Consider the following 19,776-nt stretch of genomic DNA (forward strand, 5'->3'; position numbering starts at 1 on the left):
CTCTGAACACACCAGAAACCATTCTGGTATGTGTGTGTACGTGCGAAAATTGCAATTCTAATTATTGTATATTATTCCTAAATACTTTTCTTAGAGATTAATCTCTAAATATATTTACTTAAGGCTGATACTGCCAATATGTCAGAATATTTGCAGTAGTTCTCTGGGTGGTAGAGGTTGGGACTACTGGTAATTTGTATTGCCTACTTTAATCTTTTTTATTTTCCAATTTTTTTACCATGAATATGTTACTTTTACTAGGAATAACACATTGCTAAGAATTTTAAAAGCCAATATCACAGGTATAATATATATATATAACTCGTGAACTAATTACACTATTTCCACATTTACTTATGTAGATATCCTGAAGAAATCACAATAATAATAATGATGATAATAATAATAAGTGTATTCTTTCAGGTTAAAGGTTATTATGTGAGTATTCTAAAAAATGGAAAATCAGGCCGGGCGCGGTGGCTCACGCTTGTAATCCCAGCACTTTGGGAGGCCGAGGCGGGCGGATCACGAGGTCAGGAGATCAAGACCATGGTGAAACCCCGTCTCTACTAAAAATACAAAAAAATTAGCCGGGCGTGGTGGCGGGCGCCTGTAGTCCCAGCTACTCGGAGAGGCTGAGGCAGGAGAATTGCTTGAACCTGGGAGGCGGAGCTTGCAGTGAGCCGAGATTGCGCCACTGCACTCCAGCCTGGGCGACAGAGCGAGACTCCGTCTCAAAAAAAAAAAAAAAAAAAAAAAAAAAGGAAAATCAAAAGGAATTAAAGTGATAGCAAAGACACTACATGAACTAAGAGGATGGACTTGTTACTCTTCTTGATGATCTCTTGCAGGTAACCCTTTCTAGCCCTAATTGCTTGAACTTTTCAGCAATCATATAAAATGGAGATGTTCTTTGAATTGCATTTCTGAAACTAACAAAATACACGCAAAAGGTAAAACAATACTTATTTAATTCCATTTTGCAATATGCTTTCACATTTCAAACATTACACTGTTTCTGTAAAAATTGCTTCAACTTCAATTAGGAAGTTAAAATATATCCATTTACATAACATTAATTTATGTTACTTTATAGTTTCCTGACACTCTGAGATAAATGTTCCTGGAACAGACAAGTTTTGAGTATCAGGTAATGAAAGAAGAGCAGGACATGGATCTAAAAATCAGAGCTAAATAACTGACAAGGAGTTCAGGGAAGTAACAAAGCTTATAGATCTCCAATGTTGAAATCAAACTAAAATACAGAGATGAATCTCTAAATTAAATCTTTTATTTGGGATGCACAGAATTGCAATTCACACAGACCAGGGTGGTTTTCATTCAGTATGTCCAAAAAACAAAGAGAAGGTTGGGAGTTTTATTAGAAAGAGAAATGCTATATATTGCTTTGAAAGAAAACTGATTGGCACTACAGAAGATTTTGGGAGCTGGCAAAAGTGGCGATTGGTGAGTGACGGTGGTAGGTAAAACTAGTCTTAGAGTCATGGCAGGTCATGACTGTTCTTTAGGGTTACAGTGGACCAATTCAGCAATTGGCCTTGTGGAAAATTCAATTCTTGGGACAGGTGCTATAAGTGCTTTTCCCCCCTGGCCTCTTGACTCTGATTTAGTTGAGTATGACAAGAATGACTCAATTCATATAATCAACTTTCACACCAAGTTGATTTCAAAGATTTAGAACCAGACAGTGGGTACTCCTGTCTGCATCCTATAATCCTAAAATTTGGCTCTGAGTAATCTGTCCTCTGAAAACGTAAAGTATATATGAATATATATTACAAAAAAGATTTGCATCCAAGGAAACTCACTGCAGGATTATATGTAGTAGGAAAAATGGAACCAGCCAAATGCCCATCAGTAAGTGTTTGGTTAAATAAATTACAGTTCTTTTGAACAATGGAAATTATATAACCTTTAAAATGAATGTAGTATATGCATACTTTGTGGCATAAAAGGATATCTGCAAAATACAAGGTAAAGGAAAATATATTTATTGCAATTCCTGTATGCATATGTGTATGCTTAAAGAAAAAAAAAAACTCCCATCATATACATTGAGTCATTTGCAGGTTTGGGAGGGGGGACAATGTTTTTTGTATTAGGATAAAAGGAAGCTTTCATTTTAAATGTATATATCACTTAAAGTTTGCAATAAATATTTATTATTTTCAACAGTGAAAACGATGCAGATGAATGAGAAAGGAAGAAAAAGAAAGAAAAAAACAAAGGGGAGAACAAAGAATCATGAAATAGAGACTGGTTTTAATATAAAGTTAAGTCTGGGATTAAGGAGGAAAAATTAAGAGTCCCACGCTGGTGTAAAAGAAAATTCTTAAAAAGCAATTGCTACCAAGACCCAGAATAATGGGAGAATTCAACCACATACTACATGATTTATATCTGTTTTTTAGTGGCAATGCTATGTGCAGCCTCTACCATAAACATAATCAGAAGTTACTACATTCCATTTCAGTTTCTCTTCTGATGAGCCTCATTTTTACTATTTGCAAAGGAGTTTCTAAAAAATAAAAAACCAAATGTAGATGTAATAAATTTTGTTTGATAAATATGACAAATACTCAATATTCCTGAAGAAAGAAGCTAGTATAAGATCTTTTTTAAACACAAGCACTGTGGGTTATTTTACCATGCATATTTTAGAGGAAAATGAGAAAGACTATTAACAGTAAAGAGCCGTTATTTTTTACATTATGAAGCACATTATGACTTTTTCAAATAAGATATTGATAGCTTTTGTTATCAAAAAGTATTTAAAAATTGTAAAAGCATGGTACATCAGGATTTTCAGCCATTTAAAATAAGACATTTATCTTTTTAATGTTCATAAATTTCCTTTAATTATTTTGATATTTTAAGCATATTTTACCCACCTCCCCACAACAGATTTCCTTTTAATCATATCCAGATACTTCAACAATCGCTACAGTTCACTTCTGTGGAACAAAAACTCTATAATAATATAAACAGGCTGACTCTAGGTTCTCTGTGAACAGGAACTTGGATTTGACAATAATGTTTTAATATGCCAGATTTAGTATCAAAGTAACAAGAATACTTAACATATTTAAAATGCTGACTTGGTTATCCTGGCCCTTGGAAAAATACAAGGCTACCAAGGGATGAACGGAAGCCATAGTTAGGCAGAGATCCAGGTACTATGCTAAGAAGCTGCTGAGCCAAACTTAAAGATCTGAGAGACATCAGCCATGGGAGTGGATGTGATAACTTTGGAGTATACATAGAACTTGTAGGAAATGCACTGAAGCACGGGGCAGTTGGGAAGAATGTCCATATACACCGTCCTGCATGGCTAAACTGCTCACCTATTCATTCAACATGTATTCAGACCTACAAAGGCAAAGCAGGGGTCTTGCTTGGGCCACACGCTGAACAGAATTAATCTGGTTTCCTGCCAATATAATCTAGAACTCAGTGCAACCATAGGACCCTGCCTTACATTAGTAATATTGTCTTTAAAATCAAATTTTTCTAAATGCAAGTTTTAGTAGAACTTACAAGTCAAAACGAAGATTCTCTCTTTCTTCAAAAAAGTAGTCCAGAATAAACTTTCTTACAAAATCAGGATTTAAAGTATTATCAATTACTTCAGTTCTTCCAAACTGTGGAAAGAGAGAGAGAATTTAAAATTAAACCTTGTATGGCTACTTATTACAAGTACAGTACTTAACATCACACAGTTCTTTTAAAAAATAAGCAATAAATATCCAAATAATAGAAATTTTTTAGCGATCAAATCACCTCTCTTATTTATTCAGGGAAATCATAAAATAAGCCCTGAGTTCATTCAAAAATCAGCTTCTCCCCAAAATTCATATGACAAACCATAATGCTTCTCCTTCACCTCTCCCTACCTGAAAGTTAAATCCTCTTTTAATGAAAAGAAGTTATTTCTACCTAAAATTTAAATGTATTATAAATTATTTTCCTAACCTTGTATATAAGAAGGCCAGACAATACATATTCTTGTAATTGAAGAGATCATAGTATTCATAACCTTCTTCCTCTTTTTATACATAACAGTCCCATATACAAGGCCGTTTATTAGCCATGTTTTGGGGAGAATGCTCTGAAAATCTCCTACACACAATGTCACAACAATCAGTTGTTTCTGATTAATCATGTTTTAATTCTTACCATATCTAGATAGCTAAAATGGGACCTATACTTCTTGCATCTTTTAAAGCAATATGCTGCACTTTAGCCTAGAAAAACTGAGTTTCTCCATCTTAGGGCAAGTAGAAAACAGGAAAAAATATTCCACTTTCTAGTCCTTCCTCCTTTCAATGTGAAAGAAGGCCATTTGGCACTTCTCCCAAAGATATAGCACAAATATAAAATTCACATCTCTTTTCTATCCTTGGCTTACATTCTTCCCTTACAACTCCCATGGAATTCTAATGAGAGAATTTTAACTTTAGTTCTGAGCGACATTAGGCAATGAAGCATGCTGTCTTATCACGAACCAACTTTTATTAAAGTTCAATGAAATATTATCTTTTTAATAGGAAAAGAGAAGAATTATGATAATCCATTAAAATGTGAAGCTTTCTTAAATTGTAATAATAAAACTAGAGTACAAAATATTGATAACATAGGATTTATTAAGGCTACTTCCAACGGATCACTCCCAAAAAGAACAAATTTTCAGAGGCCTATGCCATTGGACAATGTTTTATATCACAGACAAATATCATACAGACAAATTATAAACCAGGTCACTAATTCAACATTTCAATAATATTGAGAATTTACTTTAAACAATAATATCAATTACAGTCACCAGTTATTGAGTATTTACTTTGTTCCAAGCACTTTTCACACATTACTTTCAATATTTACTATAATTCTGCATGGTAGAACCAGCCCCATTTTAGAGATAAGAAAATTAAAGCAGAGTTTCAACCTAAGTCACTTTGGCTACAAAATCTGCATTCTTTCTAGGACTCTCCTCTATTCAAGCGTAAAACGTAGGCCCTGGAGAAGATCCAACAATGAGCCTATCCATTTTAATTTTCTAATCTGAAGGGAGTGGGAAGAAGAGAATATACCCAAATAACCAGGGGCTGGCAGTGCTCACGTACTTCAAGAGAACTGCGCAGAGGTCAGTAAGTTCAAGTATAAACCAGAGGGACCCTCCACCCTCCCACTGTTCCTACTGCTGGGAGGAAAGACGGTTTCCAGACCAGAGCAGAGAGCACTAAAGCGGCAAATGCACAACACTCTCAAACAGAAGCTCAGCCAGTACCCACATTCCCAAGTATTTGGATTTTTAATCCAAACTCACACTCAGAGAGAATTTTTTAAAATGAAGTGAAATTTCCCACAGTAAGCCCCATTGAGGTGCAGCCAGCAACTCCCCAGAGCCTATTAGCCCTTAAAACACACACAAGCCTATTCCTCATAGAATGCTGGCTCCTCAGCAATAGCAGTGACTGAGTATACTCTGCTATCTCTAGTGAAGATTAATTCGTAGCCATTAAAATCCTGGCTTTAGCAAATCATCTGTATATTATGACTATATCCATTACAATATGTCTTCTAACACACAGCCCTGAAATTGTTTTTGATGATATCACCAGTGACCTTCATGTTGCTAAATTCAGTGGTCACTTCTGGCCCTCATCTTGCCAGATCTCTCAGCAGCATGTGACACAGCTGTCCACTCATTCTTTTTAGAAGCCGTCTTTCCTGACTTTTGACACCACATTCCTCTGTTTCTCCTCTTCTCAGATTCTCAAGCATTCAACATCTCATTCGCAGAGCTCAGTTCAAGGCACTCTTGTTCTCTATACAATCACTTTTTATTAGGTTATTTCATCTGTTCCTGCTATAGTTTGAATGTATCCCTTCCAAAATTGAGGTGTTACCAATGTGACAGTATTAAGATATAGAGCATTTAAGAAGTGATTAGGCCATGAGGGCACCTTTCTCATGAATGGCAGGAAGGCCCTTATGAAAGAGGCTTCATACAGCATTTGGCCATCATTTGCCCTTCCGCCTTCTACCATGTGAGGATACAGCAAGAATGCCCTCACCAGATGCCAGTGCCTTGATCTTGGGCTTCCCAGACTTCAGAACTGTGAGAAAATAAATTTCTCTTCTTTTTAAATTACGTGGTCTCAGGTATTCTGTTACAGCAACACAAAACAGACCAGGATGATTTATTTGGTTTTAAATCTCATCTACATGATAACTTCCAAAGGCATGTCATCAGCTCTGAGACTCACTTCTGGGTATTCATGCATACAACTGCTTTCTTAACTTATACAAGTGGTTGTCTTATAGATCCCTCAAAAGTATCATCCAAACATAAAATAATTATTTTATATCACAAACATCACCCTAATACTGGTGCTTACCAAGTTTACTTCTTGTCAGTAAATGTTACCACTATCCACTTGATTTATCAGACCATAAATGAAAGTCATCAATCTCAAGTCTTTCTTTTTAATCTGCCAACTCCTATTCATCACTACCTCATAAGTTATCAGTTATAACTCCAAAACATGCCTCACAGCTGTTTACTTCTCTCCACAGCTCCCACCATCAGCCTAACTCAAGCTTTTCTTCTCTCTCATGGTCTACCCAAAGGGCCTCCTAACTTACATTTCTGCTTCTTCTTTTGTTCTCCTTCCAATTCATCTTCTATGTGACATCCAGAATAATCTTTTGAAAATGTAAACATGCCTATGTCATTCCACCAGCCAAAAAATTTTAATGGCTTCCCATAGTACTTATAATAAAATCTCTTTTCTTTGGTCTTCAGGTCCTGGCTCCTATTTTCCTCTCTAACCTCATTTTAGGCAGTATCCCTTCTTTCTCTTTGCTCCAGCCTCCTGGCCTTCATGTAGGCCCTTTTACACACCAAACCCTTTCCCACCTCATGGCCTTTGCACCTGCTATCTCCTCTTACTAGAATGTTCTTAACCCCATTCTTGAGTGGCTGACTTTTTCCTCATCCTTTAAGCCTCTGCTTAAATGTCAGCATGCCAGCTCTAAACATCAATCTGCAATAGGTGCTCCATTCTTAGTCTCTCTCACAGGACCTGTCTTCCCCCTTAATAAAACGTATATTTTGCTACTATACATTTAAATGTTTATGTAGGCTGGGCGCGGTGGCTCACACCTGTAATCTCAGCACTTTGGGAGGCCAAGGTGGGCAGATCACCTGAGGTTAGGAGTCCAAGACCAGCCTGACCAACATGGAGAAACCCCGTCTCTACTAAAAATACAAAAAATTAGCCAGGCGTGGTGGCAGGCGCCTGTAGCCCCAGCTACTCAGGAGGCTGAGGCAGGAGAATGGCGTGAACCTGGGAAGCAGAGCTTGCCGTGAGCCGAGATCGCGCCACTGCACTCCCAGCCTGGGCAACAGAGTGAGCTGTATCTCAAAAAAAAAAAAAAAAAAAAAATACAAAATTAGCCAGGCGTGGTGGCGCATGACTGTAATCCCAGCTACTCGGGAGGCTGGGGCAGGAGAATCACTTGAACCCAGGAGATGGAGGTTGCTATGAGCCAAGATCGCACCATTGCACTTCAGCCTGGGCAACAAGAGTGAAACTCTGTCTCGAAAAAAAAATAAAAATAAAAATAAAATGTTTATGTTTCCCCCACTAGACAGGAAGCTTCATGAAGGAACAGGACACAGATATGTGTTTGATTTACACCTGAATAAAATTGAACAAATGGTTAAATAAGGGAGATCTGAGATATAAATATCAAGGTTCAGAAAATATAACAAGGGTAATATATAGTATAATACCAATTTTGGTATATGTATAGCATAATACCAATTTGATTAAAACATAAGCATATATATGCATATATATATATGGAAAAAAATAGAATACAGTGTACCAGAATGTAATGATTATCATCTAATTTTTTAAAACTGTGTTACGCATTTCTGGGTTTTCCCAATTTCTTGCAATGAGTAGAATTTACTTTTAAAATCAGAAACAAAAAACTTTCAGGCAGTTTTCCTGTTTTTAGTTCACTCTATTATAAAAAGTGAAAACTGGAAATAATAAGAAATCTACAGATATGTTATGACTAGTTCAGCTTATGGGAAATACGTTGGTTATGTCCTGGAGGCTGGAATGTATTAGCTATCAACCAAGTGATTAATCTTTTTGACTTGAAATAAAATTTACATCTTAGCTAATGTCTTATGCTGCTAAATAAATAATTGCTAGTTCTTTGGAAAATGTGCAGTGTTATATCATTCTATACCTATCAAAGGGGTGTAAAATTTTGAGGAAAGACAATTATTAATAATATTTGTTGATGTTATACACCCAGAAACAGCTACATTTTAAAGAATTTTAACTTGTGTCCTAAAACGTCTTGTTCTGAATATCAATAATACTATATTATCAAAAGTACCTATGAACCTAATTACAATAACCTCTGGCACAATGTACATGTACAAATATGTGGAAGCCAAGCACTTTTACATGATACAGTATCAAGTTTTCATAAACTTATAATTAGGAAACTATTATTCACCAAGTATGAAAATTTTCAGTTATTTGAAAAAAAAAAAAGTGTGTAAACTTAAATTTGTTAAAACCAGAAAACACTGTTCCCTTTAAAATTCCAAGCAAATATGAAACACAATTCACAATCAAGTCTTTCAAAGTTTTCCTTTGTTTTATGCTTGAGCTAATTGGATAAATAGCTACTTTTCCAATTTAGGAACAAATCTTGCAGAAAATGATAGAATAGAAATACTCCTCATTTCTAAATCAACTAATTATTAAACTACTTCAGAGAAGCAGTACTGGAAAGAACACTCAGTAACTTCATCTATTTATGGCACCAAGCAGATTAACTATGTTTTGATAAAAATGTTCAGAATGTTTTAATATATTATGAAGGCCCAGCACAACCACCCAGTCTCACATTCACTTGTCAAGTGAAAGTGATGAAGAAAAAACGTCATCTGAACAACTGCCCATCTTTAATTCAATTATTATGTTATAATTAAATCTTAGTAGCCATGATATACAGCCACAGTTTCCAGAGATTAGACAAGAGTAAATTAGATGAGTACAGCAGGCAGAATATTCTGACATAATATTAAGATAAATTTAATCTAAAACCGCAATTTAGGACCATAAATATCCAACTTGCATGAAGGATACCAAACATACAAACACACACAGCTGCACACACAAAGAAGGTTTACATTCTCATACTCTTTCTCTTGAAAAAAGAACTCCACAGCCCTCTTTTTCTAAGAGGAAGACATATAGTTCTGTTATATAACTCATTATCCAAGGCATTTTTTTCACAATCCAATAATACAAAACTCACTTTATTAAAACAAGTAGAATATCTGAAAGCTTTATCTAGATCTTACAATACTATAGATCAATGAGATGTAGCTATAGATATAAAAATACATGTACACACTACACACACACACACACACACACACACACACACAGAGAGAGAGAGAGAGAGAGAGAAAGAAGTAAAATGACTTCCTTCTAATGTCCTTGGTTAAGACAAAATATTTCACATAAGGGACTGTCATTCAATTTTTAGGATCTTCTGTTTTTAGGAACTCACCTAAATCATTAACCACCAACAAATGAATACCTACATCATGTCTCTGTAATTTTCACACATAAAATATAGAAAGAACTAAAGTCTACCAGCATTTAAAATTATATTATAGTGTTTTAAAACTTCAGTTAAAACATTTATTAAAGTTTTATCATATACTTTAGAAAAGGTCAAACTAGGCAGAGATTTTAGCAGTGTATATGCATGTTTGGTCTATTTGGTCTACATTTCTTTCCATTTTTAATATGTCTAAACCTTTAAAAAGTGAGAGAGAAAAATTTAAAAAAATATGTCAACAAACCTTTAGACTGGGATCCCAAAGGGCTACAATTGAGAAGGATAAATCGGAAGAACAACCCTCAAGAGCAATGAAAGCCAGATTAGAGTCATTCAAATGTTTAAGGAATTAAGGTGAACTTTTACTAGCCTTTCTGTATCTACATAAGTAAAAGTAAACCCACTCTAGAAAAATACAAAATCATTCAAACCTTCACATTATCTCTAATTTTTCATATACCATATGCAGCAATTATCATCAGAAATGAGAACTTCTGTTCCAGCTCTATGTAATAGATCACAGCAGCATATAGCAGACCAAGATCTCAAATAAACAACATTATACCTCACAGAACTAGAAAAAAAAAAGAAAAAACTAAGCTCAAAGTCTGTGGCAGGAAGAAAATAATAAAGATCAGGGAAGAATAAATAAAATAGAGACTAGAAAGACAATAGAAAATAAAACTAAGAATTGATTTTTTTGAAAAGGTAAACAAAATTGACAAACCTTTAGTCAGAGAGAAAAAAAAAGGAAGACAAATATACAAATTCAGAAATGAAAGAGAAGACATTACAACTGATACCACAGAAATACAAAAGACCATAAGAGACTACTATAAACAAGGTACCTAGAAATTGGATAACCTAGGTAAAATGGATAAATTCACAGAAACATACAACCCACAAAGACTGAATAAAAAAAAAGATAGAAAACCTGAATAAGCAAATAATGAATAAAATGGTTAAATCAACAATAATAAAAAAGAAATATCCCACCAAAGGAAAAACAAGGCCAGATGACTCACACAGAATTCTACCAAATATTAAAAGAAAAAATACGGGTTGATTATCCCTTATCTGAAATGCTTGGGACAAGAAGTGTTACAGATTTCAGAATTTTTCAAATTTTGGAATACTATATATACATATTAGGATATCTTGGGAATGGGACCCATGTCTAAACATGAAACTCCTTTGTTTTATGCTTTAGTGTGTGTCTTATTTATGCTTCACTGTATGTCTTATACACATATGCTGAAGGCAATCATATACAATAACTTTAATAATTTTGTTGATGAAACAGGATTTTGATCGCATTTTACTGTGACCCATCAGATGAGGACACATGTAAAATTTTACACTTGTGGCATTATGACAACACTCAAAAAGTTTCAAATTTTGGTGCATTTTGGATTTTGAGCTTCAGATTAGGGACAATCAATCTGTAATACCAATCCTTCTAAAACTCTTCCAAAAACTGAAGAAAAGGGAATGCTTCCAAACTCATTTTACAAGTCCAGTACTATCCTGTGTGATGGTTAATACTGAGTGTCAACTTGGTTGGATTGAAGGATGCAAAGTATTGTTCCTGAGTGTGTCTGTGAGGGTGTTGCCAAAGGAGATTAATATTTGAGTCAGTGAACTGGGAGAAGCAGGCCCACTCTCAGTCTGGGTGGGCACCATCTAATTAGCTGCCAGCACACTAGAATAAAGCAAGCAAGAGAAGATGGAAAAGCAGACTTGTTAAGTCTTCCGGCCTTCATCTTTTTCCCATGTGGATGATTCCTGTTCTCAAACATCAGACTCCAAGTTCTTCAGCTTTTGGACTCTTGGACTTATACCAGTGGTTTGTGATTGTGTGAGTCAATACTTCTTAATAAACTCCCATTTATACGTACATCTATCCTATCAGTTCTGTCCCTCTAGAGAACCCTGACTAATACACCCTGATACCATAGCCAGACAAAAACATTATAAGAAAAGAAAACTAAAGGCAGCTATCTTTGATGATCACAGGTGCAAAAATCTTGAACAAAATACTATCAGCCTGAATTCAACAGCACATTAAAAGAATCATTTATCATAAGTGGGATTTCTCCCTGGGATGCAAGGATGGTTCAACATACACAACTCCATAAAGATGATACAGTACATTAACAGAACAAATTATGAAAACTATATGATCAACTCAATGGAGCCAAAAAGGCTTTTAACAACATTCAAGAACGTTTCCGGATAAAAATTCAAAACAAGTTAAGTTTTAAAGGAATATACCGGTATACAGTAAAAGACATATATGAAAAGCCCACAGCTAACATCATACTGAAAGCTTTTCCTCCAATTCAGGAACAAGATAAGGATGCCCGCTCTCACGCTTCTACTTAACATAGGACTGCAGGTTCTAGCCAGAGCAATTAGACAAGAAAAAGAAATAAAAGGCATGCAAATTGGAAAGAAATAAGTGAAACTGTTTCTATTTGCTTAATGACATGATCTTAGAGAAAGTTCTAGACTCCACCAATAAACTATTTCAACTGATAAAGTCAGTAAAGTTACAGGATACAAAATTAACACAGAAAAATCAGTAGTATTTCTTTACACTAACAACAAATTATCTGAAAAAGAAATTAAGAAAATCCCATCCACAATAACATGAAAAAACACAAAATACTGAGGAGTAAATTTAACCAAAAAGGTGAAAAACCTATATAATAAAAAAGCAAAACACTGATGAAAGAAATAATTATGACACAAATAAATGGAAAACTAGTCTATGTTCATGGACTGAAAATTTAATATAGCTAAAATGGCCATATTACATAAATGATACAATCTCTATCAAAATTCCAAGTCATTTTTCACAGAAATAGAAAATACAATCCTAAGTTTTATATAGAACCACAAAAGATCCCATATAGCCAAAGTATCCTTGACAAAAAAAGAACAAACCTGAAGGCATCACACTACCTGACTTCAAAATCGATCACAATGCTATAGTTACCAATACAGCATGTTATTGTCATAACAACATATAATGACCAGTGGAACAGGACAGAGAGTCCAGAAATAAATCCATGCACAACACAGAATGTGGAAAGGAGAGATGTTGATCAAAGTGTACAAAATTTCTGTTAGACAGGAGGAATAAGTTTTAATGATCTACTGTAGAAAAAAGTGACTATAATAATAATGCACTGTATATTTCAAAATTGCTAAGAGAAAATTTAAATGTTTTCACCACAAAAAGAATAATAAGTAGGTGAGGTACTGGATTTCTTAAACAACCTGATTTAATTATTCCCATAATGTAAACATATAAAATACCACATTGTATCACATAAATATATAATACGCAACTATTGTCAATTAAAAGTTAAAACAAAAACTTTAAAATTCAATGAAACAACTGAAAGAAAAAGATAGAAAGGGACCAAAGAACAAACAAAACAATTGAAAAGCCTTCACCTAAACTAATTTTAAAAAGAGAGAAATCACAAATAAAATAATAAATGAAAGAGAAAACATTGTAAGTGATGGTACAGGAATAAAAATGATCATAAGGGACTATTATGAACAACTTTAGCCAACAAATTGAATAATCCAGAAGAAATGGATAAATTCTTAGAAACATATAACATACTAAGGCTGAACCATGAAAAGATAGGAAACTTGAACAGACCAATAATGAATGAGATTGAAGCAGTAATCAACAACCTCAAAAGTAGTAATCAAAAAGAAAAACCTGGGACTTGATGGCTTCTCTGATGAATGCTACCAAACATTTAAACAAGAATCAATATCAATCTTCCTTAAATTCTTCCCAAAATATTAAGAAAAAGAAACACCTTTCAGACTCATTTTATGAAGCCAGCATTATCATCATACCAAAGCCAAACAAGGGCACAACTGGAAAAGGAAATTATAGGCCAATATCCTTGGTGAATATGGATGTAAAAATCCTAACAAAATACAAGTAGACCAAATTCAACAGCACATTAAAAGGATCATCCTTGTCTATAATCCTCACTAGCTAGACACCTGGTGTCACCAACTAATGGCATGGGTTGCCTAGAGGGCAGAATCTTAGATTTTTCTTAGTTTTCCTATAATATTCTGAATCGATAAAATAAATTTGACAGTAGTGCTTACAAATTTTCCACAATGCCTATGTAAAATTGAATTGTTTATAATGCCCATAAAATAAAAATACAAATAGGCTGGACATTGTTCTATACTTCATGTTGTACTGCAAGAAACTGATCACCACATTTAAAACTCGGGAGAATACAGCTACTATATCAATGATTAACCATAGAATAAAATTTTAGGCTGTGGTTTTTCAGTATACATGTACTATCACAATATCTTATGTTGTGATTTATCTTTATTTAAAACTTTAGATGCTTCACATTTAAGGAAAATTGTGACTGCATAAGATTTCTAACTGGACTATACTATGAGTATCAGGGATTTTTTTTTTCAATATACAGCCTAGATATATTTTGATAAAAAATAAATACTCTTTACTTAGAAATAAATTATGATAATAGAGATGTTTACCTTAATCTTGTTGTCTTTTTCCTTAATTTTCAAAATAAAGGGCTAGCAACCTATATTGACAACCTTCAAACTTTTCCTTCAAATGTTACTGATTCATATAGCAAAACCCTATCACACACTGATCTAACATACATAAATGTCAACAAAATATATCGGTATTATTCATGCCAATGTAGCCTTTACACAAGAGACACACCTAATTAAAATCATAGCTACAACTCTAATAATTCATATTTTATTTTGTAATATAATTGGCAGTACATGAATATATTGACTATAAATAAAACATAGATCTGTCATTGTTTATTGATTGGCTATCAAAGAAACTGTAAGAATGGGACTTTCACTTTCAGAAAGATGGAGTCGTTTCTCTATTTTTCTTGCAAAGTACAACTAAAAACACTGAACTACACTATAGTTATTTCTTTACTTTATCAATGTCGATATTCTGGTTGTGATAATGTACTAGAGTTTTTAAGATATTACCACTTGGGGAAAGTGAGCCAACAGGACACAGGATTTCTCTGTATTATTTCTTATGTAAGGACAAATACAAACCAAAAATTAAAAATAAGAGGGTTAGGCCAGAGGTGGTGGCTCACGCCTGTAATCCCAGCACTTTAGGAGGCCAGGGTGGGTGGATCACGAGGTCAGGAGTTCAAGACCAGCCTGGCCAACATGGCAAAACCCCATCTCTACTAAAAATACAAAAAAAAAAAATAGCCAGGCATGGTGGCGGGCACCTGTAATCTCAGCTACTCGGGAGGCTGAGGCAGGAGAATCACTTGAACCGGGGAGGTGGAGGTTGCAGTGAGCTGACATCGTGCCATTGCACTCCAGCCTGGGAGGCAAGAGCAAGATTCTGTCTAAAAAAAATAAATAAGAGGCTTAATTCTCCCTGTTGATAATAAGAGAAAATATTTCCTTCCCTCCTTTTATTCAGAGCATTTACTTTGGAAAACATGTAATTACAAGTACTTTCTCTCTCTAAAATGTATATAAATCCTTTTGAAAACTCTGGTCAGCTTTATAACCCAGGAATGTCTTTCTCAAGAACACAGGAGCCATCTTTATATAACATAAACATCAAAATAACTTGCACCTCTGTCTCCCAGTTTCTGTGGGAAAGTAGGAGCCTAATTTTGGTAGAGTCATTGTTCCAAGTTGCAAAACTACCTTTTATCCTAAAGACAGGAAGTTTGTTTTTCCTCCATAGAAAGCCAATTACGTAACATAGATGGTTATGATGCAGTTCAGTCGAGCCCCAAAATTGGGGCTTAGCCTGGGAGGGGTTTCTTAGCTTCACCCAGAAAAGAATGCAAGGGCAAGCTGGTGGTGTTAAACAACAACTTTTATTGAAGTGTCAGTGTACAGCAACAGCAGAGTTACTGCTCTTTGCAAGCAGGGCTACACCATAGGCAATGTGCCAAAGTAGCAGCTCAAAGGTGCTTCTGCAGTCATATTTATACTCACTTTTAACTACATGCAAATTAAGGAGCAGTGTATGCAGAAATTTATAGGGAAACAGTGGTAACTTCTGGGTCATTAGGTTGTTGTCATGGAAAGGGGCAATTAATTCCAGGTATTATCACGGCAATGGTAAACTGACATGGCACATTGGTAGACATCTTATGGAAAGCTGCTTCCACACCAGCCCTGTTTTTGCTAGTCCTCAATTTGGTCTAGTGTCTAAGCCTCACCTCTGGAGTCCAGTACCAACTTCCACCTCAGTTACACTATGAGCAAATGAGATTTTTTTTTTCCTGTGATACAAGGATGATTCAAAAAAAGCAAATCAATTAATGCAATATACAATAAAACAGATTAAAAGATAAAATACCATGACCATCTCAATAGACACAGAAAAAGCACTGGACAAAATTCTACAACCTTTCCTGATGAAAATACTTAGTAAATACGTTACCTGAACATGACAAAACCATATACATAAAGCCTACGGCAACATAATACTCAGTGGTGAAAAACTGAAAGCTTTTCCTCTACAATCAGGAAAAAGGCAAAGATGACAATTCTCACCACTTCTAATCAACATAGTATGAAAATCCTAGCCAGAGCAATTAGACATGAAAAAGAAATAAAAGGTATCCAAATCAAAACAGAGGAAGTAAATTATCTTCATTTGCAAATGACCTTATAGGTAAAATAAAAAATCCCAAAGACTCCACAAAAACTATTAGAAATAATAAACAAATTCATAAGTTACAGATACGAAATCTATATACAAAAATCAGTTGTGCTTTTATACACCAACAATGAACCATCCAAAAAGAAACTTAAGAAATAACTTCTTTCTAACAGAATCAGAAAGAATAAAATACTTGGTAATAAACTTCACTAAGAAGGTAAAAGACCTGTGTACACTGACCACAAAACATTAATGAAATAAATAAGAAAGACAGAAAAAAATGGAAAAACCTCTCATGTTAATGAATTGGAAGATCAAAATAATCACACTACCCAAAGTGATCTTGATCTTTGATTGAATGCAATAATTATCAAAATCCTAATGACATTTTTTATAAAAATAGACAAAACAATCTTAAAATTCATACAGAACCACAAAAGATCCTGAATAGCTAAAGCAAACTTGAAAAAGAACAAAGCTCGAGGTATCACACTTCCTGATTTCAAAATATACTAAAAAGCTATAGTCATTAAAATACCATAGTACTGATAACAACAGCCACATGGATCATTGGAATAGAAGAGAAAGCTCATAAATAAATTCACACATAGGTGTTTAACTGATCTTCAACAAGGGTGTCAATGGGGAAAAGATAATTTCTTCAACAGATGGTGTAGAAAAAATTCGATATTCTTATACAAATGAATGAAACTGGCCACTTATCCTAAACCATACACAAAAGACTACTCAAAATGAAGTAAAGACATAAATGTAAGATGTGGAACTGTAAAACTTCTAGAAGAAAACAGGGTAAAAGTTTCATGACATTGGTCTTGGGCCATGAATTCTTGATTATAACACCAAAAGCACAAGCAGCAAAAGCAAAATTAGGTGGGATTAGCTCAAATTAAAAAGCTTTTCCATGGCAAAGGAAAGCAGAGTCAAAAGGCAACCTACAGAAGGAGAAAATATTTGTGTACCATCTGATGAGGGATTAACAACCAATATATACAAAGAAATCAGAAACTCAGCAGCAAAACAACCAAATAACTCAATTTAAAAATAGGCAAAAAAAAAAAAAAACCTTGAATAAACATTTCTCCAAAGAAGATACACAAATGGTCAACAGGTATATGAAAAGATGCTCAACATCACTAATCATTGGAGAACTGTAAATTCACAGTTCCCTGAGATATTGTCTCATGCCTCTTAGAATGGCTATTATCAAAAAAAAAAAAAAAAAAAGGAAGAGTTGTTTTTGAGGATGTGGAGAAATTAGCGCATTTGTGCCCTATTGGTGGAATTGTAAAATGACGCAGCCACTATGGAGAACAGTATGAAATTTCCAAAAATTAAAAATATTTATCATGTGGTCCAGCAATCCCACTTTTGATTATATATCCAAAAAAAAAAAACCTTAAATAACGATCTTGAAGAGATATCTACACTCCTATGTTCATTACAGCATTATTCACAACAGTCTACATACCATGGGACATGATTCAGCCTTTAAAAGGAAGGAAATCCTGCCATTCGTAACGACATGGATGAATGTGGAAGATATTATGCTAAGTGAAATAAATCAGACACAGAAGGATAGATACTACATAATACCACTTATATGATGAATTTAAAATAGTCAAATTCACAGAAGCAAAAAGTAGAAGAATGTCTGTCCGGGGCTGAAGGGAGGGAAAACTGGGAAGAATTAGTCAAAGGGTATTAAGTTTCAGTTACAAAAAATCACTAAGTCCCAGAGATCTACTGTACGGCATGGTGCCTATGGCTAACTATACTGTATTCCATATTTAAAAATTTGCTAAAAGTGTAGATATTATGTGAAGTGTTCTTATCACAAAAAATAATGTGGAAATATACAACGGAATATTATTCAGCTTTACAAAATAAGGTAATCCTGCTATATGCAGCAACATGAATAAACCTAGAGGACATTATACTAACTGAAATAAACAAGTCACAGAAGGACAAATACTGTATAATTCCACTTACATGAGGTATCTAAAATAGTCAAACTTATAGAAACAGCACAGAATTGTGGGTGCCATTGGCTGGCGGGGGGGGAGAGAAAAACGGAGAATTGTTTTCAATGGGTATAAAGTTTTAGTTATGCAAGACGAGTAAGTTCTATGCCAATAGTTAATAATACTGTACTGTACACTTAAAATTTTTTAAACGGCATATATTAAGTGTTCTTATCACAATAAAAAATAAAGAAAATCAAAGCAAAGCAAATCAGAACAATATTAAAAACAACTTATTAAACTTTCAAACACAAAAACAATTTGAAACATTAACAGAAAACATGACCTACTCAGAATATCAATCTTGAATGACTAATACCAAGATACAGTCTAGTGAAAGTACTTAGTATTATTTAAAAAAGAAAACTAATCCACTAGCCATTCATGCAGAATGAGTACATGACTTAAAATAAAATTATATTTTCATCAAACTTTTTGTCAGAAATGCTTTATGACAGAATAAAAATGGAATAATATATTGAATATACACAAGGAAAGAAAATGTGATCAAAAGATTTTATGTTCTTCAAGTATAAAGGACACAAATTGTTATCAATATGCAAGAACTAGGGAAATATTGTTCCTATTAACTTTTCTAAGGAATCTACTAAAGATTGATTTTTATAAAACCAAAATTACTAGAGAAATATGGACATATAGAGTAGTGGTGAGCAGTACTTACAGAACTAAGACTAAATTATGGCTGAAAGAGAAAATAAAGTATGAATGGCAATATAACCTGCTAATGTTGGTATAGTATAACATTATTCCAACCAATACATGAAAATCTCCAATGATCTAGGCACTAAGCATCAAAGGGTACTAATATCACAAAGAGTGAAAACGACATCATTCACTTTCCAATGAAAGTTCATACAACCACCAATAGATTTGTTAAAGAAACTAAATCTCTATCTATTCAACATTCAGATTCAATTTGCCAAATTGTGGAAATGCAAAGAACAGAAAAAACAGAATGAAATGCACCATAAGCACACGGTCAACAAGCTCCTGACTGTGTAACTGTAGGTCAAATTAGCTTGTTAGCATTATACATATTATTATATATATTATAATCGTTATATATTTCTCTTATATAATCCTGAGGATTAGATGGTAGAAACATATGAGTTTAATTCCCTGATTCTGGTTATTATGATTATGGAGGAGCATGTCTTTTATGTAAATAAAACATTCTAATGTTGTGGGGCATCTTGTCAGCAACTTATTTTCAAACAGTTTAAAGGGAAAAAATCCTTTATACTATATTTGCACCTTTTCTGTATGTCTGACATAGTTTCAAATTTTAAAAAATAACTTTGAATCTGGAAGGTAATA

General features: G+C 34.0%; 1 protein-coding gene across 3 annotated transcripts in view; it reads right to left on the reverse strand.

Annotated features, from left to right (window-relative positions):
• CPNE8 (copine 8) overlaps nucleotides 1-19,776 on the reverse strand; it is a 231,768-nt gene that overhangs the window by 164,049 nt on the left and 47,943 nt on the right. For all 3 annotated transcript variants that reach the window (XR_009209480.1, XM_032173689.2, XM_058426966.1), the window contains exon 4: nucleotides 3,559-3,662. Coding sequence is in view for 2 of the 3 variants with exons in the window: in XM_032173689.2 (XP_032029580.1) it covers nucleotides 3,559-3,662 (104 nt within the window). In the remaining variant the exon portion in view is untranslated. The remainder of the gene's footprint in view (nucleotides 1-3,558; nucleotides 3,663-19,776) is intronic.

Source organism: Hylobates moloch, unplaced genomic scaffold, assembly GCF_009828535.3.
Source record: "Hylobates moloch isolate HMO894 unplaced genomic scaffold, HMol_V3 SCAFFOLD_13, whole genome shotgun sequence".
Classification (NCBI taxonomy): Eukaryota; Metazoa; Chordata; class Mammalia; order Primates; family Hylobatidae; genus Hylobates; species Hylobates moloch.